We start from the raw sequence: 24,922 nt of genomic DNA on the forward strand, positions 1-24,922 counted from the left end.
ATTCCAAAGTCTACAAGACAAGCTAAAAGCTTTCTTCAGGCCTTCCAAAGAGCCAGCTTTGACTGAAACAACATCACACATATCCTCTAAGGATGTAGATTCAGAGGTCCAGAGCCTGTCTTCAACATTCCCTGCTGCAGAAGAAGTTGTGGAATTGGAAAAGGAGAATGAGTCAGACTTACTTCCTGTAGCAAGTCTGGTTGCCCTTACCATCGTGGAGAGTTTAGTGGATTCCACCAGCAAGGAAATCCATGAAAATAAGGATGAAAGCCAGAGAGCAACCAAGGTCCATTTCAACACCTTCCTTCATGTGATGGCAGACAAAATTAAGCATTTAACCGAGGGAGTTCAAAAGACTGTTGATGTTGACCAAGAAAAGAAAGTTGCACATGAAAATCTCTCACATACTTCTGTTGACTCCACCATTCAAGAGTCATCTAATAAAGGTGGTGAAAAAACTATGTTCTCCCTCGGTCTAGCAAGACAACCTTCCCCAAAACTCTCTCAGGATGTCTTGATCAAGGCCACACTTGCTGTGAGTGATGTACTCATTCCATCATCTATCCAATGCCAACAAGATTTGTTATTGACTGAGCAAAGTCAAGCAGATATCACCAGTAAGTCTGCTTCACAACATCCAGAGGTTTCTGAGATGGTGGAGACAGTTGCCAAAAATCTAGAAAACCTTTTTGACAGCCTTGAGCAGTCTGGCTTTGACCTCTTTGAGCCCTGTCTGGGAGAGACAACCAAGCGTTCTTCCACAGCTGAGTCTCAACTGGCACCTGATCACTCGCGAGATAGCCTTGACCCTGCAGTCAGTAGTATATTCCAAAGTCTACAAGACAAGCTAAAAGCTTTCTTCAGGCCTTCCGAAGAGCCAGCTTTGACTGAAACAACATCACGCATATCCTCTAAAGATGTAGATTCAGAGGTCCAGAGCCTGTCTTCAACATTCCCTGCTGCAGAAGAAGTGGTGGAATTGGAAAAGAAGAAAGAGTCAGACTTACTTCCTGTAGCTAGTCTGGTTGCCCTTACCATCGTGGAGAGTTTAGTGTATTCCACCAGCAAGGAAATCCATGAAAATAAGGATGAAAGCCAGAGAGCAACCAAGCTTCATTTCAACACCTTCCTTCATGTGATGGCAGACAAAATTAAGCATTTAACCGAGGGAGTTCAAAAGACTGTTGATGTTGACCAAGAAAAGAAAGTTGCACATGAAAATCTGTCACATACTTTTGTTGACACCACCATTCAACAGTCATCTAACAAAGGTGGTGAAAAAACTGAAACCTCCTTTAGTCTAGCAAGACAACCTTTTCCTAAACTGTCTCAGGATGTCTTGATCAAGGCCACATTTGCAGTGAGTGATGTCCTCATTCCATCATTCATCCATTGCCAACAAGATTTGTTATTGACTGAGCAAAGTCAAGCGGATATAGCCAGTAAGTCTGCTTCACAACATCCAGAGGTTTCTGAGATGGTGGAGACAGTTGCCAAAAATCTAGAAAACCTTTTTGACAGCCTTGAGCAGTCTGGCTTTGACCGCTTTGAGCCCTGTGTCGGAGAGACACCCAAGCGTTCTTCCAAAGCTGAGTCTCAACTGGCACCTGATCACTCGCGAGATAGCATTGACCCTGCAGTCAGTAATATATTCCTAAGTCTACAAGACAAGCTAAAAGCTTTCTTCAGGCCTTCCGAAGAGCCAGCTTTGACTGAAACAACATCACGCATATCCTCTAAGGATGTAGATTCAGAGGTCCAGAGCTTGTCTTCAACATTCCCTGCTGCAGAAGAAGTTGTGGAATTGGAAAAGGAGAATGAGTCAGACTTACTTCCTGTAGCTAGTCTGGTTGCCTTGACCATCGTGGAGAGTTTAGTGGATTCCACCAGCAAGGAAATCCATGAAAATAAGGATGAAAGCCAGAAAGCAACCAAGGTCCATTTCAACACCTTCCTTCATGTGATGGCAGACAAAATTAAGCATTTAACCGAGGGAGTTCAAAAGACTGTTGATGTTGACCAAGAAAAGAAAGTTGCACATGAAAATCTCTCACATACTTCTGTTGACTCCACCATTCAAGTGTCATCTAATAAAGGTGGTGAAAAAACTATGTCCTTCCTCGTTCTAGCAAGACAACCTTCTCCTAAACTCTCTCAGGATGTCTTGATCAAGGCCACACTTGCTGTGAGTGATGTACTCATTCCATCATCTATCCATTGCCAACAAGATCTGTTATTGGCTGAGCAAGGTCAAGCAGATATAGCCAGTAAGTCTGCTTCACAACATCCAGAGGTTTCTGAGATGGTGGAGACTGCCAAAGACCTAAAAATCATTTTTGACACTCTTGAGAAGTCTGGCTTTGACCTCTTTGAGCCCTGTATGGGAGAGACACCCAAACATTCTTCCACAGGTGAGTCTCAACTGGCACCTGATGACTCGCGAGATAGCCTTGACCCTGCAGTCAGTAATATATTCCAAAGTGTTAAAGACAAGCTAAAAGCTCTCTTCATGTCTTCAGAAGCACCAGCTTCATCTGAAACAACTTTGCACATACTCTCTGAGGATGTAGGTGCAGTAGTCCAGGGACTGCCTTCGTTAACTCCTTCTGCAGACGTAATGGTGGAGTCTGACGTGGAGAAAGAATCAGACTCAATTCCAGCAGCTGAACTGGTTGCCGTGGCCATATTGGAGAGTTTAATGGATTCCACCAGCAAAGAAATCAGTAAAGATGAGGACAAAAGCCAGAAAGCAACCATTGGCCGTTTTAACAACTTCCTTCATGTTTTGGAAGACAAAATGAAGCATCCCTCCAAGGGAGTTCAGAAGACTGTCGACCAAGAAAAGAACATAGGATTTGAAAATCTGCCACCTACCACATCAGAGGACATTATACAAGAATGCAAACCTACATCAGCTGAAACATCTCAAATGTCCTCAGAGCACAACGTCTTTGTAGCTGCACAGGTCCAGGGATTGTCCTTGTGGACTCCGTCTGCAGTAGATTTGGTGGAGTTGGACAAGGAGAAAGAGTCACTCGTAGTTCCTGCAGCTGAACTGGTTGCCCTCACCATTGTGGAGAGTTTTGTGGACTCCACAACCCAGAACATACATAAAAATAAAAATAAAAGCCAGGGAGCAGCCAGTGTTGGTTTCAACACCTTCCTTCATGTGTTGGCAGACAAAATGAAGCTTCAATCCAAGGGACTTCAGACGAGTGTCGACCAGCAAAAGAATGTGGCACATAAAAATTTGCTATGTGCTCCTGTTGAAGCCACTGTTCAAGTGTCATCCAATGACGGGGATGACATCACAGAGTCCTCCCTCGGTCTAGCAAGACAACCTTCCCCAAAACTCTCTCAGGATGTCTTGATCAAAGCCACACTTGCTGTGAGTGATGTCCTCATTCCATCATATAGCCGTAGCCAACAAGATCTGTTACTCAACCAGCAAGGTCAGGAGGTTGTCCCCATGGTGACCAGCAGGTCTACGTCACACCATACAGTGGTTTCTGGGATGGTAGAAACAGTTGCCAAAGACATAGAAAACCTTTTTGACAGTTCTGAATGGTCTGACTTTGACATCTTTGGGGCCTGTCTGGAAGAGACATCCAAGAGTTCTTCCACAGCCGATTCTGAACTGGGACCCGATGACTTCCAGCATTGCTTGGAACCTGTAATCAGTCATATTTTCCAAAGCGTCACAGATTATTTTTCATCGGCGTCCAGTATTGAGTCTGATAAGGCCCAACTCTACAACAGCAGCTTAAAAGAAGACATTTTTACACATGTCCACTCAAATGCATCTGATGATTTAATGGAAGAATTAATCAAGTCTACTTCAGCTGAAACATCATGCCATCTGCCATCAGTTGGGGGCGTATATATAGATGAAACTCCATCCTTTCTGGAGCAGGTGTCTGTCTCTAATCCCTCTTTGTATTCTGAGATTTTACTAGATCCTGCCCATCACAGTGGCGTGGAAGACCAACAGAGTTTGGGAAAATCAGACCTCCCATCTGAAAGCGAAGTCTCAAAGGATAAAATACAATCTGCGGCTTCATCCTTCTATCAAAATGTTAGGCTCACGTTAATCGACAAGTTAATCTCCCGACGACTCAGACCAGCAGTGGAAGTTCAACAGGAGGCAAAATCTGTACTTAAAAATGAGAATGTTGTCCGCCCACACACCAGACGTGGCTTAAGGAGAAATCAACCTGACTCGATGGAAACTGAGCAGGGTGGAAATGAAAGCGTGGGTTGTCTGACGGTCACCAGCACTTCCTCATTTGTTTCATCATCGTCAACGACAGGAAACTATTCCACTCCGACCACCCACGTCCATTCGTCCTCCGATATCCTGACAACCAGCTACAACAGCAGCTATGAAAGTGTTGGCACAGTGGATGGGGGAAGCCACGGTACGATTGGCAATACCTCAACCACCCCCTCATCTGTGAGATCCTTGTACTACACTTTGTCCTCCAACTCCCTCTCTTCAGACAGGACTCTCAGGCTGAAGCCGGGCCGAGATCCCAGCAGTGCAAGCTCGCGCGAGAGGGCAAACGAGGCCCGAAGCTCAACCAAAGAAATCCAGAGCTCGTCTTCATCCGCCATGTCCTCAGCGACATCCATCCAAACCCCACCAGGTCCCTCAAAGAGGAACCCGGAGGTCGAGGAAACTGTGTTAGAGACTGCCAGAGGTACCAGTGACAGGAGCCCCAGGATTGGGATGGTGTCTGCGGAGCTAAGCACGGCCGTGGCTTCCATCATCTGCCTCATGAAAAGGATGCTTCTCATTTGGGAAGATCCAGCTAAGGTGGAGGGAAACCTTAAAGTCCTGCTCTCCTGCGGGGTTCTTCGGCCTTTCACAGACAGCGTTGTGGATGGGGTCAGTAAGTTTTTGCTTGCCAACATGCCCAAGACCTCACCAGAGCCGTCCAGATCTAAATCAGACCTGTTTCTGCCACGTGAAGCCACGACAGGTGACGACAACATGGAGCTGTCCAGGGAAACATTTTTGGAGCTTGTCTACACTTTCACAGATAACTCATTTAAGGACATGTTCAAGCAACTGATCACCATGTTCCTTGCTCCATCATCCATCATCTCTCCTTCAGAGACAGCTGATGGAAAAGGTTCTCAAACATGCCCAAACGCTTACTCTAAGGCTTCCAAAGATATTGTTTCCATGTTCACCAGAGTGGTGGCTCAACATGTCACTGAAACTCTGTGCAAAGATCCCATCAAAAGTGGTAAAACCGATCTGTCTTCCTCAAGTAAGGTGTCTGATGACCCCTGTCACAGCGCTAGCTTGGCTCCAAAACATTTACTCCCACCAATGCCTCCATCCAACCACGAACGCCTACGTTCGACAGTAACTATCCTGGTGGTCAGAATCATCACCAAGATCAGCCGATCTGTTAAATCCGCGGTCATTCTCAACAAAATGGCCGCCGATTTGACCGAGCAGATCTTGAAAAGGTGTAAGGATGGGACACAGCTCGGGAAAATGGAAGCCTGCCTTCGGGACATGAACTTAACGGAGATCGACTCAAACGTGAGGAAAGCCCTGCTGCGGGAATTCGGCACCCGTGAAGCTCTTCAGAGAGCGATGACAAGCGAGGATCCCACGTTTGGGGAAACGTTGGTCGGGCTGCTGACTGCTGCACTTCTGAGCTGTAAGGATGGCGGGAAGGAGCAGGTTCCAAACCAGCGGCTGAAGCCAGGAGAGAAAGTCTCCTATTTCTCAAAACTCTCCCAGAAGAGAAAAATGGTAATGGCTCAGCATTGTGTAATAGTTAGTTGTTTTATGATGTGTTATATTTGTTTCTGATTTCTGATTGTTTACCCCTTTTGTTGTTAAATGGAGTCTCGCGTTTGTGTTTCATTCTTTAGAGAAACAAAATTGCGTCGAGTCTTCAGCAGGACCCAGAGTCAATGGACAGGACAGTTCCTGCGTCATCATGTGGTAACAGTATGTAGTTATGTTTACAGCCTCTGACATCACAAGATTAACAATGTAGAATCAAGTTGTAGATTAATGTAATTTATATATTGAGAAACTAATTACTGTTTAAGTTTAACCCTAAACTACATTAATTGTTTTATAAAAATGTGTAGTATGGCGATTTTTGTTCAACATTCACAGTGCTAATACAGTTTTACTCTTTGTCCTAGTGTGCCAGGCTGACATCAAACAGATGGCAGCATCGTCTGATGGTTTTCAGATTTCCGCTAGGCCAAAGACACAGCCTTTTTGAGAGTGTATTCAGTAAAGTCCCCAGACATGTCCAGTCCTGTGGAATCCCATAACACCGATTAGAACATTTTCCATTTTCTCTTGTTTCACCGCATCAATTAAATATGTGCAATAATGTATTGATCTTATTGTGTCTTGTCTAAAAATAACAAGACAATAGTTCTTGTTACTGCAGTGATTATAAATTCACATAGAATTTAAAGTCCCACATATACATTTGCAACTTGTGTTTTGTTCATTTAAGAAACAGAAGGAAGTTTACTTACATAAATTACCTAAAGATACATTGTCCTATTCTAGCAGAATCATTTCAGTTTCAATTTAAGTTTTAATACTGGAAATAAATTAATCTTAAAATGTGAAGGTCATAAGCTGACATGATTGACGCTGTCTGCTTTGTTGTGAAAGCCAACCAAAGTCGTCTCACACCCACTCAGCAGTACATCTTAGATTCAGTGCTCTCCATTTTTGGGAAGGACATAGAAAATAACATTGTGACTCTCGTGACACATGCAGATGGTGGGGGCCCTTTGGTCCTTGAGGCACTTGAAAAGGCAAAGGTACCTTCTCTCAAGGATGACAGCAATAAACCAGTCTACTACAAATTCAACAATATGATTTCCCATCAAGACGATGAGGAAGATGAGGAAGATGAGGAAGATGAGGAATACCAAAATATATATAGTTTGATGTGGGAAATGAGCATGAAAAACCTGAATAGGTTTTTCGACGCACTTAATGAGATGGAGGCAAAAAGTCTAGTCTTAACTCAGCAGGTCTTAGAAGAACGCAAACATCTGGAAATAAACTGCTTTTTGATTAGAAAAAGCTTCAACGAAACTTTTCAGCAAGTACAAGAGCTGAAAAAACTTGGGACTATATTAGAGCAACATGAAAACGACATTGAAGCCAACAAAAACTTCTCCATTCTTTTAGTGGAAAGTGGGAGAGAGAAATGTGCATCTGACAAAAAGGCAACAAACTGCAACGTTTGCAAAGAAACTTGTCACCATCCTTGCAAAGAATCATTTGGATGTAAAGTTTTTCATAATAACAAGTGCACTGTCTGTCCCAAGGAATGTAGCAAGGCAGATCATTGTAGAGAGAACTTCATCTATGTCTTTAAGACTGAGGAATATGAAACCACTTACCTGGATCTGGCTATAAAGCACTTGAAGATGCAGGTGGAGTCAATGTCATCACATTTGAATTTTAAACTTATAAATGACAAAATCTTAGACCTCCTAATATCCGGTTTAGGGATGATTTTAGAAATGCATGAAACAGTTCAAAAGCTGGATAGAATTGCTCTGAGACCCAACCCAACAAGTAGACTGGCCTTCTTTGATCTTCAGATTGAACAAGCCAAAAGGGTAAACGATATTGAAAAAGTTAAGACACTGGAAGAAATGAGAGAAAAAGAACAGAAAATGTAAAACCTTACAACATATAATATCTGCTTAGAGATAAAGACAAGTATATTTGGGAAAGAAAATACAGTCTGGAAGTGTTGTCTTAAACACATTGCTTGCATAGAAATGCTATTATGTCATTAACTGTTGATTTAATTTTGTATTATTTGTATTGAGAGCATTTTTACAAAGATTTGTTTTTGTGATGTTAAAATGGCCCGAAACATATGAAAGTGTGTGTAGTCTGAGAAGAGAGACTGCATTTGGTACATTATGATGAATATCTGGAATATATCTGAGAATAACAGTATGAAAGTGTTGTCATAAGGATTTGGGGCATAGCTTTGAATATTTGTTTGTATGGTAACTGAACTTTTAAATGCACAAGGACAGTAACAAAACGATACATTTTTGATCAGATCAAATGATTCTTTGTTGTTTGGTTTAGCTGGGTCTACATGTATAAGCAACGTTGTGGTCAGGCTTTAGATCGTTTTTTAATTGTTTTAATGGTTTATTAATCTGAAGAACGCTAAGACCGTACTTGTGTTCTTGAGAAAAACATAGTAAATGTGTGAAAGTAAAAAATGTCTAAATCGTTGGGAAGTGCTTGTAGTCCACTGAGAGAGTGCACCTGGCACATTGTGATGCAGACATAGGCCTAGGTTTAGGAGTGGACAGTAGAAGAATGTCCCTAATAATGTCCAGAGATGTCCAATAATTAGTGACTAATCAGAGGATTAGCATATGTGTGATGATATTTGTCCTTCACTAAAACCAAACCTACGCCTATGGATGATATGTGAAAATACCATTGTAAACCTTATAATCATAATGGACAAGGACTAATTATTTGTGATGAGGAGTTTCTCATTTACTTATGGTAAGATATTGTGTGTAAACAAACTGATCTGGTATACTTATCAATTCTTTTTTAATATATTGAGACTACATACAGTGTATTTTGTTTTGTTGTTGCAGTTTTCAATAAACATTAATCATTCAAAAAGTTCCAACAGTTATTTCTACACAGATGCAGTGAAGAACCCTTTAGTAACACAAAGCCTGCTCTGTATCGGAACCTGGGCTAGACCCAAATACAGACAACAAGGCAGAAACTGTGGGTCTAAGTTTGTTGTTTATTCAAGGTACAAGTGGGCAGCAAAAAGAGTAGTCAAGGAGGCAGGCAAGGGTGGTAATCCACAAGGCAGAGCCAAGCAGATGACTAATCAATCTTATAAAATATGTAGTTTCTTAACAATACATTTTCATTATTATCTTGATTCACATCAGAACATATTGTTAGAATAGATACATGCACAGATTTCCCCCAGCACAGTTTAACCAATGACTAGAAGACAGTAGATAAAGAGGAACATATATATTTTAGGACATTAAATAGATATAATAACGTGTATTGTTGTATCCATATATAATAACGTGTATTGTTGTATCCATATGTATGCACTGTCATGGTGAGAATTAGATCTAGCTATATGTTCAAAGGGTCATGTACAATATGACGAGTCATCTTGCAAAGCATTTTGGATGGTCATTCCAGTCGATGCCAATGAGTCAGCATTTTTAACGGTGTTCTGCATCCGCTTACTCTGTAGATGGCGCCACGGATACGTAAAGAAGGAATGATTTGTTCTTTTGTTAACATTGTTGGGTAGACCCGCCCAGAAATAGTGGGCGGCCCCCAAATCGAGTTATATAACCGGTGTTCATCCCTATGGTTCATCCTCTGCGCTTTCTTGAGTAGGCTACTTGATCACAATAATTTTGTCTGTTTTACCACGGACTTTCTCCAAGCTGTAACTGAAGAAATATGGCCAAGAGCATGACTCTGCTTTGGGGCTCCGGTTCCCCTCCGTGCTGGCGAGTCATGATCGCTTTGGAAGAGAAAAACTTGCAAGGCTACAACCAAAAACTGTTGTCTTTTGCGAAAGGGGAACACCGATCGCAAGAAGTGTTGGACATTAATCCCAGAGGGCAGGTAGGCTGCGGTTGTTTTATGGCATTAATAAGTCACACGATTTCATGCATGGGTCGTGTATTTATTTAACATGTAGGTGAGATGATGATCAGGTTAAGTTATCATACCTGTTTCATTTTTTGTCATGTAATGCTTACTACAGATATTTTCTCTCCTAGCTGCCGGCTTTCCAACACGGAGACAATATATTGAATGAATCGTATGCAGCATGCATGTACCTGGAGGTAAGACGGGTTTCCAACCATGTTTTCATCACCACTTGCTTTGCCATAACAGTTGGCAACGGTAAGCTAAATGTTTTGCTAACAAGTGTCCCAGTAGATAAATATTTTATGCCATGTGAGAGAACGAGACTGTTTGTTTGTGTGCGTTGTCTGACCACAAGTACATGGCAGAATTGTACCATATTTACCACTTCTCTTCGCTTACCACTTCTAAGTTCTTCACCTTAATCCTGAACAGTAGACCTTAGCGTGTGCCTTGAGGACCTAGATCTGGCGTCACGGCCACTTTCTCTGTCTGTCTCCATTCTCCCACTCTTTTTTTTTCTTCTCTGCTCCCCTTCTTTGCTCCCTCTCTCTTCTTTCTCCCTCTCTCTTCTTTCTCCATCTCTCTTTCCCCTGACAGAGCCTGTTCAAGTCTCAGGGTCGTAAACTGGTCCCAGACGGTGCAGCAGAACAGGCCCTGATGTACCAGCGCATGTTCGAGGGGCTCACCCTGCACCAGAAACTAAGTGAGGCAAACGCAAACTCACAAATGAAACAGACTACAACATTCAATTACATTTGGTTCAAACTGTTGGGACACTGGTATTTCAATGAACTCGGCTGTCGTTTCAACCCCCCTAGAGACTGCACCTAACTTGCCAGAACTGTACTGTTCCTAGGCAACAACACACCTTTTACCTGGTTGTCCGTAAACCTCTGAAACCTTACACCAAGTCTATACAGACCTCTGAGCGTTGTCAGAGAATGTCCCAGCGTGTAGATTTCAGACAAACGATGTAGAGAGCTTTTGTTCCAGACACGTGTTAGATGCCCGAGGAATCACGTGCTTCGCCAGGCTCAGCCCTGCAGTTCTGCTGCCCAGACTGGAGTCATGAGACTGTTCCAGAACCTGTTATAGTTCAGAGTTCTGCCTGTTAAACCATCTGTTTTGTTGTTGTTGTTGTTGTTGTTGATCCTCCGCAGGTGACGTTGTTTACTACAACCTCAAGGTCCCCGAGGCAGAGAGGCTCGACTCTGCTCTGAAGAGGAACTTGGAGGCTCTGGCCACTGAGCTGACGCTGTGGGAGGGATACATGCAGAAGGTAGGCACACACACACACGCACACACACGCACACGCATTCGCACACACACACACATTCTCACATGCACATGTCTTTACACATGCATTCACACACACACACACACACAAATGCATTTGCACACACAAACGCATTCAGCATGTTTCTCCATTCTCCCCAGATGGAGGCGGGATCTTACCTGGCAGGAAAAGACTTCTCATTGGCTGATATCACAGTTTTTCCAGTCATCGCCTATGCTTTCCGCTTTGGGTAAGAAAGGCACTTTTTCAGAGGAGGGTGGAATGAACTAATGGAAAGATAGGTGAACTATTTGATAAATGTATTTGTGATGAATACAGTCATATAAGAATAGATGTACCAGAGAGATTACATTTATCTTTTCTCCTCCCCATTTTCTCTTTCCTTTACTCTGTTAACCCCTTTCCTCTTCCCCATCTCTGCTCTCATCTCCCCCCTCTCCTCTCCCCAATCTCTCCTCTCCCCCATTCTCATCTCTCCTCTCCCCCATTCTCATCTCTCCTCTCCCCCATTCTCATCTCTCCTCTCCCCTCTCCTATCCCCAATCTCTCCTCTCCCCCATTCTCCTCTCCCCTCTTCAGGTTGTCTGCAGAGCGGTATCCTAGGCTGGGTCAGTACAATGACCTAATGAATGACAGACCCAGTGTTAAAGCCACTTGGCCTCCACACTGGCTTGAGAGCCCTGGGTCAGGCACCCTCAAGGACCTCTAACACATTCACACACCACACACACACACACACACACACACACACACACACACACACAGAACCAATGCACTTAAATATACTTTTATATCACAGTATATCTACTGTCTCTTTACTATGTTTGAAAATCCTGTTTTATAATGCTAAATAATAAAGTAATTCCATCAAGAATATGACCCTGACTCTTCCTTTGGTTTTCTCCAGACTCCAGTGTGATAAAATGTTTTTGTATCAAACAGGAAATACCTCTTCTTCCCTGAACTCAAATAACTTCTGCTGTGTGTTACTGTCCCCTTGTAAACCCTAACTGCTAGATGTGTACAACATCAGATTGGCATTTGAGCTCAGAGAATATGCTGGTATCTGGTGTGAAAAGACTGACTTAGAGTAGCACTTGATCTCAGTAGAATTATCAAAGTAACTTCAGCATTGCGCTTGTTCAGAACAGGAAACTTGGCAATTCCCTCGTCTGCCACAAGATGGCGGACTTTCTCAAATGACCAGATACAGTAGGGGCTTTACAACCCTGGCAAGTGAAGCACGTCAGATAATTAGTTGTTTAGGAAAATCAGGAGAGCTAGAGAAGAGAACCTGGCCTAGGAAGCCATTTTATGGAGACGGTTACATAAAAGTAGGCGGTACGGCGGGATGGCATGAGGCTGGAGGGCATGAGGCAGGAGGCTCCAGGCGGGAGGGCATGAGGCGGGAGGGCTTGAGGCGGGAGGGCATGAGGCAGGAGGGCTTGAGGCAGGAGGGCATGAGGCGGGAGGGCTTGAGGCGGGAGGGCATGAGGCAGGAGGGCTTGAGGCGGAAGGGCATGAGGCGGGAGGGCATGAGGCGGGAGGGCTTGAGGCGGGAGGGCATGAGGCGGGAGGGCTTGAGGCGGGAGGGCATGAGGCAGGAGGCTCCAGGCGGGAGGGCTTGAGGCGGGAGGGCTTGAGGCGGGAGGGCATGAGGCAGGAGGGCTTGAGGCGGGAGGGCATGAGGCGGGAGGGCTTGAGGCGGGAGGGCATGAGGCAGGAGGCTCCAGGCGGGAGGGCATGAGGCAGGAGGGCTTGAGGCGGGAGGCTGCAGCCATACAGTCTTGGAGTTTTTCGTGGCCCTACAACCCTTGCAAATGGAGCACGTCTAATCAGGTAATTAGTTGTTTATTAATATCAGGAGAGCTAGAGAAGAGAACTTGGCCTAGGAAGCCCTTATAGAGCTGGTTATGTAAAAGTAGGCGGTACTTGACAATTTTGATGGACTTCGGATAAAGGCACTCAGTGTTTTTTTTTTTTTGTTTTTTTTTTTTTACAAAAAAATCGACTTGTTTACATAAACCAGTGGGGAAATAACTGACAACCAATCACAACCACACAGAGATTACCACCATGTCAGCAAAGATTATATATAAATAGCTCCACTGTGCATCACTTATTCAGGTCAGAAACAGCAGAATACTTTGTGATATCATGCAATTCTACGTGGTGTTAGGTCTATTCGCTCTCTGTGGGTACGCTCTCAGTCAAGGTACGAATATTTCGCTGTTTGTTACTCTGTTTCTTCTTAATGTGATATATACATTTAAAAAAAAACTTTTAACTTTACAGAAATGCATGAAAATTCATATATTACAATGATATAAATATTATTCTTGAAGCATGACAATATGATTTAAGTACCATATTTCCAGTAGAGACAGATAATGTTAAGACAGCTAATTTTCGTAGAAAACGCTGTAATGAAGATATTCGAATTTAAGACAGTCACGGAAGTAGACAGATACGCAATTAAACGTTGGATACAGTTCATTCATGAGCTCGGTTCATCCGACAAGCACTGAGTCTGTCGATAATCCACGTAGGTGTGTAGTGACATTCTAGAACTGTTCAGAGGCATTAGCAATCGAAGTCTTTGTCAACCAATCAGACTTTGAGTTTGGAACTACTCTTATAATTCACATAATATGTATTGTGAGTATGTTTTTATCTGTTCCAGAGTGTAAAACGGAGCTTTTGGAGAAAACAGACTTCCAGGGAGATGACATCATCAATGTGTTGTCTCCGGATGCCGAGCATTGTCAGCTCGCGTGCACCCAGCACCCAACCTGCCGGTTCTTTACCTTCAACACTGAGTATGTTCCCACCTGTTGACAACTCACGTTTGAAACCTCTTTTTTCTGGTTAAATGAGAATGACCACATATCATCTAAATCATCTAAAATATTCTGAAAATGTATCATCACAAAAATGTACAATAATCAAAATATATAACATTAGATCTCTAATATAATGATGTACATTAAATTATCACATTAGATCTCTTTCTCACACACACAGGAATTTCAAATGCTTCCTGAAAGATTCATTATCTGGACAGCCAAGTAAAAGGGTTATCCTTTCTAAAGCAATCTCTGGCTTTGCTCTCAAAGGATGTGACCCCTCAATACGTAAGACCACATTCGTATACCACATACCTCCAGACTTGTATGTGTGTGTGTGCGTTTGTACCTATGCTTGTATGTAAACATGTATGCCTTGTGTGTCATCTTTTCAGAAACGTGTCAAAGGCTTCTCCACAAGGTGTATCCAAACGTGGACTTCCTGGGAGACGATTTCCTGTCCCTGTTCACTGACAGCTATGAGGAGTGTCAGAGAGCCTGTACCAACCAGCCAGGCTGCCAGGCCTTCACCTTCCTCACTGAAAACTTCACACCTGAGCAGTACAGGTACGACGGCACATCTAATGTGTTGTCTTCCATTTACATTACATTTAGTCATTTAGCAGACGCTCTTATCCAGAGTGACTTACAGTAAGTACAGGGACATTCTCCCCGAGGCAAGTAGGGTAAAGTGCCTTGCCCAAGGACACAACGTCATTTTGCACAGCCGGGAATCGAACCAGCAACCTTCTGATTGCTATCCCGATTCCCTAACCGCTCAGCCACCTGACTCCCAGGTTAAACAGTTCCATCTAAGGCTGCTGGAGATGGAGAGAATCTGTTTGTTTTTTTTGCCTCTCCTGAATATATGTTTCTCTTCATTTGTCTTTGAAATAAGCTTTTCTCAACCTTTTGTAGGTACAAGTGCCATCTGAAGTTCCTCTGGACAGTCCCCAGACCCCCTAAGGTCAGAAACCTCCCAGGGGCTTCCTCGGGATTCTCTAAGAATCTTGATCCACTTCTATTGGGAAGCAAGAAAGGTACAGACACACACACACTCAAACATGCACTGTCACACACACATACTAACCCACACACTACTCTTTTATTTTCTGTAGCATTCCTAACTTTTCTGGTTCTGTGATAACTGTTTAATACACTCTGTCATAAGTTAAATGTCTAATGTCTGAATGAAATAATACAGTGTGTAGAGATCAATGTAATCACAACTTTGTACTTTGATACTGCCTCTACATGGGGCTGACCATTGTTGTCACTGATGAGATTATCTGATGACACAAAGGAGTCCACTGATACAACCAATGTGTTTGTGACAAAGAGACTAGGGTACAATGACAGAAAAACATTTTATTGAGTGCGAAGAACAGTGAGTTTTGGGCACGTAACTTTTTTGACAGTGTCTGTCTTTTCCTGCAGCCTGTAAATCTACCATTTTCAACGACACTGATGTCAAAGGGGAGGACCTGGAGAATGTTCCTGCTGTGTCTGCGGAACACTGCCAGCATCTGTGCACGTCCCACCCACTTTGTAGCTACTTTAGCTTCCACAAGTACGTCAGGGTAGATAGGGGCCTTTTGGGACGTATTATTTTCACCATCAGAGTGCGCTACTTAAAAGTTGGTCTTCACAGATGTACACAGCATTGGTACTTTGTGCTGTATTCTGAAATATGACGTTATTTAATTCAAGTTATATTGCGTTGTTGTGTCTAACGCATTGTAATTTCATATAGGCTAATATAATCGCTAACTTGTCTCTGGTTTTATTACAATTCAGGAAATTTTTTGGTGTTCATATTCATGTTTCGTTTTTGTACCAGAATACAGCAAACCTGCTACCTGAAAAACAATATAGATATGATGAGGCTTGTGGCTGAGAAGAACATGTTTACTGGGATGCCAACGAGGCACTGTGCTCCCTCTAGTGGTAGGAACCTAGTACTACTCCAGCCCTGTTTCATCACAATGCACAATTTCTTGAGAGTAACCAAGCATGAGCTATTAAGATGTCAAAGTAAAAACTGTGGTGGCTTTAATGTACAATCTGTTCTGATCTACCTTGTTATAGACTGGGTGTTTGCTGACTATGATGGGGTAGATTTCTTGGGCAGCGACAAGAAGTTTGTGTTACTGGATGACAAGGAGTCTTGCAGGCAGGCCTGCAATGAGGACCCGGCCTGTCAGTTTTACAGCTACCTTTCATCATCCTTTAATGATCCTGTACACAGGTTTGTTTTGATTGAAACACAAGACACGCACAATTTGATACAGACGCATATATGCCCCGATGCTAACATGTCCATACACACACATTATTTATTGTGGGTTTAGATTGTTTTGGTAGTTATAGGTTTAGATGGCCTTGGGCTGGTCCCTGTGATAAATGGCAATAAACTTGAACTCATAGTGAATGCACAATTCACAGCTATACAAGCTGTACAGTTATATACACACACGTGCTGCACACAGTGCATGAACAACTCGCATATACAGAATCACAAACACATGCAAACATATTTGTTGTATTTGTTCCAGGCGTCGCTGCTACCTGAAGCTGATCATCACCCTTCCCCTGCCCCCTAAAGTGGGATCCTTGCCCAACGTTGTGTCTGGATTCTCCCTGAATTGTGGTTTGTGATGAGTTCCACACAAGCTCAGATTGTAGGATGAAAGATCTCACTGTGATGTAAGATCAGTGTGCTGTAGAATAGTTTGAATAAATGAATACAACAAAGACCATTACAAATCGTATCTGTATGTTTATTTAACGTATATGTTGGTGTGGGTATCTCAACTTTCTTCCAAAGTCTACAAGACAAGCTTAAAGCTTTCTTCAGGCCACCGAAGAGCCAGCTTTAACTGAAACGACATCATGCATATCCTCTAAAGATTTACATTTAGTCATTTAGCAGACACTCTTATCCAGAGGGACTTACAGGAAGTACAGGGACATTCCCCCGAGGCAAGTAGGGTGAAGTGCCTTGCCCAAGGACACAACGTCATTTGGCACGGCCAGGAATCGAACTGGCAACCTTCAGATTACGAGCCTGCTTCCCTAACCGCTCAGCCACCTGACTCCCTAAAGATGTAGAGTCTGAGGTCAAGAGCCTGTCGTCAACATCCCCTGCTGCAGAAGAAGTGGTGGAATTGGAAAAGGAGATTGAGTCAGACTTACTTCCAGTAGCTAGTCTGGTTGCCCTTACCATCGTGGAGAGTTTAGTGTATTCCACAAGCAAGGAAATCATCTCCATTTCAACACCTTCCTTCATGTGATGGCAGACAAAATTAAGCATTTAACCGAGGGAGTTCAAAAGACTGTTGATGTTGACCAAGAAAAGAAAGTTGCACATGAAAATCTGTCACATACTTCTGTTGACACCACCGTTCAAGAATCATCTAATAAAGGTGGTGAAAAACCTGTGTCCTCCCTCGGTCTAGCAAGACAACCTTCTCCTAAACTCTCTCAGGATGTCTTGATCAAAGCCACACTTGCTGTGAGTGATGTCCTCATTCCATCATATAGCCGTAGCCAACCAGATCTGTTACTCAACCAGCAAGGTCAGGAGGTTGTCCCCATGGTGACCAGCAGGTCTACGTCACTCCGTGCAGTGGTTTCTGGGATGGTAGAAACTTTTTGACAGTTCTGAATGGTCTGACTTTGACATATTTGGGGCCTGTCTGGAAGAGACATCCCAGCATTCCTCCACAACTGATTCTGAACTGGGACCCGATGACTTCCAGTATTGCTTTGAACCTGTAATCGGTCATATTTTCCAAAGTGTGCAAGAAAAGATGAAAGTGTACAACACTTTGTCCTCCAAAGTCCTTTTTGAGACAGCCCTTTTTTGAGAGTGTATTCAGTAAAGTCCCCAGACATGTCCAGTCCTGTGGAATCCCACAACACTAATTAGAACCTTTTTCATTTTCTGTTGTTTCACCGTATTAATAAAATATGTGCATTCATCTATCTTTTTGTGTTCCACTTATGCATTTGGGGATAGGTATAGGTCTGTTATAGAGCTTGTGGAGCAGTTGTACATCAATTGAGTGTAAATGAAGATGTCACAGGTTGACCCTTAATTAGTGACAGGTCAGTGGTAGGATTAGCATATGGGGTAAAATACATGTTTGTCCTTCACTCAACAATGAGAGTGAGGTCCCCACCAGTTAAGTGTGAACTAGTGCATCAGTTCAGTTATAAGACTGTGGTAAGATTTTGAGGATTTTTTAATGTAGCCTTAAACACAAAGACAGTGTAACCCTCACTGAGTTGAAAATGAACAAAGTTAGGGACAAACAAGCTCTGCTCCAGAAGAGAGAAGTTCTACTTAAGAGTCATTGGTTCGCAAAGATTCCGTTGATTGCCACTTTTAGTTCTTCAGAACTTCAACAACACATGCCTCACAACCACATAGCCCAACCCGGATATCACGTGATGTCACATCCCTACCATAAATTTAAAAAGCAGCCAAACCCCAAATTTAAACACATTAAACAAACACTTTGTTACCGATGAAATGAGTAATGGTATAGAAACTCAAACTTGCCTTGTGGATTTAGTTAGGGTTTCTACTTCTGTAAATTGTGGCAAGCATGCCACACCCAAGGCTGAGACACACATAATTCAGGGCAGTGAATTCTACTCATGTGCGTGATTAACAAATGAAACACTTCACAAAACAGCGACTTTCTCCGAATGGAAGCAAGAAACTGCTTAAACCGCCGGCGTACAGCCTGTCTGTAAGTTGGTTTAGGCTGCTTTCCTTGGTGCTCGGAGGGCTTGGAAGGCTCTGAGTCTGCCACAAAACGTTGTTGTCATCTCCTCTGGGCCTTGATGAAACCTTGCAGATTACCTTGATGAGACACTGTAAGTGTTTGCCTTAGAAAGATGACAATATTATTACAGAAATTTGACTGACGACAGAAATTGCATCAAATTACACACAGTGGCACTGGACAGCAATCATTTCTGAAAACGATACAGTGTGGCTGATCCTTTTTAGAAACTCAGCGCCAGTCCGGTCTGATATGACTCTCAAATTGGACTCCACCTTCCAACAACAGTCCAATTCAAAGAGTCAGCACACAACAGCATCAGCACGATATTACATTTTACATTTTTTGTACATTTTAGTAATTTAGCAGGCACTCTTATCCAGAGCGACTTACAGTAGGTACAGGGACATTCCCCCAGAGGCAAGTAGGGTGAAGTGCCTTGCCCAAAGACACAAAGTCATTTTGCACATCCGGGAATCGAACCAACAACCTTGTGATTAATAGCACGACTCCCTAACCGCTCAGCCTCTTCAGCTTCTTTTTAAATATTTACTTTGATACTTTTTCCACCATTGCTGCCAAATCATTGTCACTGTATGTAAACATCATACTGTAAATACTCATACTGTCAAATGTAAATACCACTGCCATCTCATATTTATTTGTCTGGTTCCAAGGTAAGGCATAATTTAACTTGTAAATGTAATTTGCTTCTCATGCACGTCGATGCAAATGTAGTTAAATAAAAAATGCTTCTTAAACATTTACTTTTGATAGTTTTTTTTTTTTACAAAAAATGTTAGTTTACATAACCCAGTGGGCAAATAACTGACAACCAATCACAACCACACAGAAAACTACCCTGTCAGCGAAGATTATATATAAATATCTCCACTGTGCATCACTTATTAAAGTCAGAAACAGCAGAATACTTTGTGATATCATGCAGTTCTACGTGGTGTTAGGTCTGCTCGCTCTCTGTGGGCACGCTCTCAGTCAAGGTAAGAATATTTATCTGTTTTGTAGTCTGTCTCTTCTTAATGTGATATATAAATTATTATTTTTAACTTTTAACTATATAGAAATGCATGAAAATTTATATATTACAATTATATGAATATCATTCTTGCAGCATGACAATAATTTAAATACTGTAATCCCAGTTGAGACAGATAATGTTACCAGCAAATTCTTGTTGAAAACCGCTGTAAGGAAGATATTCGAATTGAAGACTTGATCAAGGACGTATATAGATACACAATTAAAACGTTTGATACAGTTCATTCATGAGCTTGGTTCATCAGACAAGCACTGAGTCTGTCGATAATCCACGTAGGTGTGTAGTGACATTCTAGAACTGTTCAGAGGCATTAGCAATCGAAGGCTTTGTCAACCAATCAGACTTTGAGTTTGGAACTACTCGTATAATTCACATAATATGTATTGTGAGTATGTGTTTATCTGTTCCAGAGTGTAAGACTGAGCTTTTGGAGAAAATAGACTTCCATGGAGATGACCTCATCAAAGTTATGTCTCCGGATGCCGAGCATTGTCAGCTCGCGTGCACCCAGCACCCAACCTGCCGGTTCTTTACCTTCAACACTGGGTATGTTCCCACCTGTTGACAACTCACGTTTGAAACCTCTTTTTTCTGGTTAAATGAGAATGACCACATATCATCTAAATCATCTAAAATATTCTGAAAATGTATCATCACAAAAATGTACAATAATCAAAATATATAACATTAGATCTCTAATATAATGATGTACAATAAATTATCACATTAAATCTCTCTCTCTCACACACACAGGAATTTCAAATGCTTCCTGAAGGACTCATCATGTGGACGGCCAAGAAGAAAGGTTACCTATTATAAAGCAATCTCTGGCTTTGCTCTCAAAGGATGTGACCCCTCAATACGTAAGACCACATTCGTATACCACATACCTCCAGACTTGTATGTGTGTGTGTGCGTTTGTACCTATGCTTGTATGTAAACATGTATGCCTTGTGTGTCATCCTTTCAGAAACGTGTCAAAGGCTTCTCCACAAGGTGTATCCAAACGTGGACTTCCTGGGAAAGGATTTCCTGTCCCTGTTCACTGACAGCTATGAGGAGTGTCAGAGAGCCTGTACCAACCAGCCAGGCTGCCAGGCCTTCACCTTCCTCACTGAAAACTTCACACCTGAGCAGTACAGGTACGACGGCACATCTAATGTGTTGTCTTCCATCTAAGGCTGCTGGAGATGGAGGGAATCTGTTTTTTTTTGCCTCTCCTGAATATATGTTTCTCTTCATTTGTCTTTGAAATAAGCTTTTCTCAACCTTTTGTAGGTACAAGTGCCATCTGAAGTTCCTCTGGACAGTCCCCAGACCCCCTAAGGTCAGAAACCTCCCAGGGGCTTCCTCGGGATTCTCTAAGAATCTTGAACCACTTCTATTGGGAAGCAAGAAAGGTACAGACACACACACACTCAAACACACACTACTCTTTTATTTTCTGTAGCATTCCTAACTTTTCTGGTTCTGTGATAACTGTTTAATACACTCTGTCATAAGTAAAATGTCTAATGTCTGAATGAAATAATACAGTGTGTAGAGATCAATGTAATCACAACTTTGTACTTTGATACTGCCTCTACATGGGGCTGACCATTGTTGTCACTGATGAGATTATCTGATGACACAAAGGAGTCCACTGATACAACCAATGTGTTTGTGACAAAGAGACTAGGGTACAATGACAGAAAACCATTTTATTGAGTGCGAAGAACAGTGAGTTTTGGGCACGTAACTTTTTTGACAGTGTCTGTCTTTTCCTGCAGCCTGTAAATCCACCATTTTCAAAGACACTGATGTCAAAGGGGAGGACCTGGAGAATGTTCCTGCTGTGTCTGCGGAACAATGCCAGCATCTGTGCACGTCCCACCCACTTTGTAGCTACTTTAGCTTCCACAAGTACGTCAGGGTAGATAGGGGCCTTTTGGGACGTATTATTTTCACCATCAGAGTGCGCTACTTAAAAGTTGGTCTTCACAGATGTACACAGCATTGGTACTTTGTGCTGTATTCTGAAATATGACGTTATTTAATTCAAGTTATATTGCGTTGTTGTGTCTAACGCATTGTAATTTCATATAGGCTAATATAATCGCTAACTTGTCTCTGGTTTTATTACAATTCAGGAAATTTTTTGGTGTTCATATTCATGTTTCGTTTTTGTACCAGAATACAGCAAACCTGCTACCTGAAAAACAATATAGATATGATGAGGCTTGTGGCTGAGAAGAACATGTTTACTGGGATGCCAACGAGGCACTGTGCTCCCTCTAGTGGTAGGAACCTAGTACTACTCCAGCCCTGTTTCATCACAATGCACAATTTCTTGAGAGTAACCAAGCATGAGCTATTAAGATGTCAAAGTAAAAACTGTGGTGGCTTTAATGTACAATCTGTTCTGATCTACCTTGTTATAGACTGGGTGTTTGCTGACTATGATGGGGTAGATTTCTTGGGCAGCGACAAGAAGTTTGTGTTACTGGATGACAAGGAGTCTTGCAGGCAGGCCTGCAATGAGGACCCGGCCTGTCAGTTTTACAGCTACCTTTCATCATCCTTTAATGATCCTGTACACAGGTTTGTTTTGATTGAAACACAAGACACGCACAATTTGATACAGACGCATATATGCCCCGATGCTAACATGTCCATACACACACATTATTTATTGTGGGTTTAGATTGTTTTGGTAGTTATAGGTTTAGATGGCCTTGGGCTGGTCCCTGTGATAAATGGCAATAAACTTGAACTCATAGTGAATGCACAATTCACAGCTATACAAGCTGTACAGTTATATACACACACGTGCTGCACACAGTGCATGAACAACTCGCATATACAGAATCACACACATGCAAACATGTTTGTTGTATTTGTTCCAGGCGTCGCTGCTACCTGAAGCAGATCATCACCCTTCCCCTGCCCCCTAAAGTGGGATCCTTGCCCAACGTTGTGTCTGGATTCTCCCTGAAATGTGGTTTGTGATGAGTTCCACGCAAGCTCAGATTGTAGGATGAAAGATCTCACTGTGATGTAAGATCAGTGTGCTGTAGAATAGTTTGAATAAATGAATACAACATAGAGCATTACAAATCGTATCTGTATGTTTATTTAACGTATATGTTGCTGTGGGTATCTCAATTTTCTTCCCTTTTCTTCCTGTGTTCTCCACATACTAACATGATCACTCCCTCCTTTTTACATCCCTTCAGCTTTTCCGAAACTTGGCTGTGAAACCCTTCTTCTTTAGATCATAGACATATGTCTGAGTTTTATTTCTGAATGTAGCATACCTACTTATACTTACAGCAGGATAACATATTTTTATCGTAAACATTTCAAATTGCAGTGTAACGCAAACACTATCAAGCTTGGAATTCGTTATAGCTCGTACGGAACTTTAAGTAATTGCTTTTGCACCCTCCCGGACAATTCCACATTTGCACCATACACAAAAATGTCGAGGCACCTTCGCTTCGTTGCGCGTACAGTGATGGTACAAGAGGGAAACGTTGATGCAGCTTACAAGGCCTTAAACAGGTGGGATGCTTTTGTCTATATATTTGGTGCAACACAAATCAACTAGGTAGCTGTAACTTTGACAATTAACATTACTAGCCATTTTAGCCGTTGTGCTAACGTTAGCATTAGCTGACGTCTCAATGTCACTACCGGCCAGCCTGTTCTGAACACTACTAGTGTCACTAGCAGGCGGCAGTGTAAACAGCTTTACCGCTGAACAGATTTAAATTCCTTATTTTTATTTTAGCCAACCGGTCACTTATCTGTTTACTACCACCAAAATTGAAGTAACCAGTAGAAAAGTCATGTTACAGTAGACTGAGAAATGTTTGGTAAATATCTGGCCATCTGGCCAAGATAAACAGGTGCTGGCTCGCATACGGTAGGCTAGTACTGAAGCTGCCCATAAAGGTTGTGGGGCCAGAAAAGCTAGAATGGCCTGCTGGCTTACATACTTCAAAATGCTACCGGATGTGGGAGATCCTGGTATCTTTTGGCATAATGTTTTAGACGTACTATATATTGAGAGATTCCAACATTTTTCTGGTACACTAAATCGTATGTTACCATGGGTAATGGGACACAAAATATACACACTCATTAAACATGGGAGATGGCGGCAATTTGTATTTCTTTTTTAAATTGCTGTCACATACCAACACACTCACTTGCGCTATCTTGATCTATGACATGTGTAACATCCATAAGCATCTTGGATAAAATATAGTTTTTCTAAGTCTAACTCTATACATTTCAGGGTGCTGTCTGTCGACGGTGTTCTTGATACGGTGAAACGGAAACGCTACTACGAGAAGCCCTGTCGACAAAGGCAGCGAGAGAACTACGAAAACTGCAAGCGGATCTATCACTCGGAAATGGCCAGGAAGATCTCGTTCATTTCGCGGATTCACAGAGAGGACCCCTGGGTGGGCTACTAGGGATGTGGGCCGGAGAAGAGGATGATGACACAAGGGAAAGAAAGACAGTGAACTTGAGAGCCTACTGAAAGAAATTCAGGTCGAGAAATAAAAAAAGTCCTTCAAAGGAAATGTTCCTTGATGAGGGAACGTCATTTCCCTTCTACAGAAATGTTATGTTGATGAGGGAACGTCATTTCCCTTCTACAGAAATGTTATGTTGATGTAAAATGTTCACTTTCAGAATTCCATGCTAGCTGACGGTGCCACCAAAACGATCTGCTGAAGTCTGCATCTATCTTATCCAGTATGTAATGTATCTGACTGTAGCAAAGGGATCTTTGTAACATCAGTAAAACAAAACAAAATCGTAGCTATGCATCACAACAATCATTTTAGCTTGAATTGGATTTATTTAACTCGACCCATTTTCTTGTATTTTACCTTGATTGTCAATCTGATGTTTTCCAACCAATTTGATAAATAAAGTTATGTTCAAGTTTAAAGTTTATTTGCCCTTTGTAGGCCTATGCGACAGGTACATTGGAATCATTTTGTACCGCTCTTCTGGACAGTTTCATAGCGGCATATATAGCGGGAGGGTCACCAACCCTGTTCCTGGAGGGCTACCGTCCAGGACGTTTTTGCTCTAACCCCAGTCGTAACTTACCTGATTCAACACGTCAACCAGCTAGTTATTAGAATTGGGTGTGGTAGATTCGTGTTGGAGTGAAAACCTACAGTAAGGTATCCCTACAGGAACAGGGTTGGAAAACTCTTT

General features: G+C 42.4%; 5 protein-coding genes across 6 annotated transcripts; all 5 read left to right on the forward strand.

Moving 5' to 3' along the window:
• The first annotated feature begins 6,636 nt into the window (after positions 1-6,636).
• LOC136962536 (uncharacterized) lies at positions 6,637-7,695 on the forward strand. Its single transcript, XM_067256328.1, has one exon. The coding sequence runs from the start codon at positions 6,637-6,639 to the stop codon at positions 7,693-7,695; it is 1,059 nt and encodes a 352-aa protein (XP_067112429.1).
• A 1,440-nt stretch (positions 7,696-9,135) lies between these two features.
• LOC136961827 (glutathione S-transferase A-like) lies at positions 9,136-11,860 on the forward strand. Its single transcript, XM_067255277.1, has 6 exons — positions 9,136-9,670; positions 9,829-9,894; positions 10,298-10,403; positions 10,861-10,979; positions 11,138-11,226; positions 11,577-11,860. The coding sequence occupies exons 1-6, from the start codon at positions 9,503-9,505 to the stop codon at positions 11,704-11,706; spliced, it is 678 nt and encodes a 225-aa protein (XP_067111378.1). The 5' UTR covers positions 9,136-9,502; the 3' UTR covers positions 11,707-11,860.
• Positions 11,861-13,124: 1,264 nt separating this feature from the next.
• On the forward strand, positions 13,125-16,609 carry LOC136962243 (coagulation factor XI-like). Its single transcript, XM_067255954.1, has 9 exons — positions 13,125-13,212; positions 13,681-13,816; positions 14,022-14,131; positions 14,239-14,410; positions 14,762-14,883; positions 15,281-15,413; positions 15,684-15,790; positions 15,932-16,091; positions 16,399-16,609. The coding sequence occupies exons 1-9, from the start codon at positions 13,155-13,157 to the stop codon at positions 16,499-16,501; spliced, it is 1,101 nt and encodes a 366-aa protein (XP_067112055.1). The 5' UTR covers positions 13,125-13,154; the 3' UTR covers positions 16,502-16,609.
• A 2,973-nt stretch (positions 16,610-19,582) lies between these two features.
• On the forward strand, positions 19,583-22,781 carry LOC136962538 (coagulation factor XI-like). Its single transcript, XM_067256329.1, has 9 exons — positions 19,583-19,640; positions 20,110-20,245; positions 20,453-20,562; positions 20,670-20,841; positions 20,978-21,099; positions 21,469-21,601; positions 21,872-21,978; positions 22,120-22,279; positions 22,585-22,781. Exons 1-9 carry the CDS (start codon positions 19,583-19,585, stop codon positions 22,685-22,687), a joined length of 1,101 nt encoding a protein of 366 aa, XP_067112430.1. The 3' UTR covers positions 22,688-22,781.
• A 333-nt stretch (positions 22,782-23,114) lies between these two features.
• mrps21 (mitochondrial ribosomal protein S21) lies at positions 23,115-24,640 on the forward strand. Of its 2 annotated transcripts, XR_010878897.1 has the most exons (3): positions 23,115-23,242; positions 23,982-24,241; positions 24,386-24,640. XR_010878897.1 is itself a non-coding variant. In XM_067255963.1 (2 exons), the coding sequence occupies exons 1-2, from the start codon at positions 23,160-23,162 to the stop codon at positions 24,160-24,162; spliced, it is 264 nt and encodes an 87-aa protein (XP_067112064.1). In that variant the 5' UTR covers positions 23,115-23,159; the 3' UTR covers positions 24,163-24,640. The 2 variants fall into 2 exon arrangements, 1 of the variants encoding a protein (XP_067112064.1); XM_067255963.1 differs by having other exon boundaries at positions 23,982-24,640.
• Positions 24,641-24,922: the final 282 nt, after the last annotated feature.

The sequence above is a fragment of the Osmerus mordax genome, chromosome 18 (genome assembly GCF_038355195.1).
Source record: "Osmerus mordax isolate fOsmMor3 chromosome 18, fOsmMor3.pri, whole genome shotgun sequence".
Lineage (NCBI taxonomy): Eukaryota > Metazoa > Chordata > Actinopteri > Osmeriformes > Osmeridae > Osmerus > Osmerus mordax.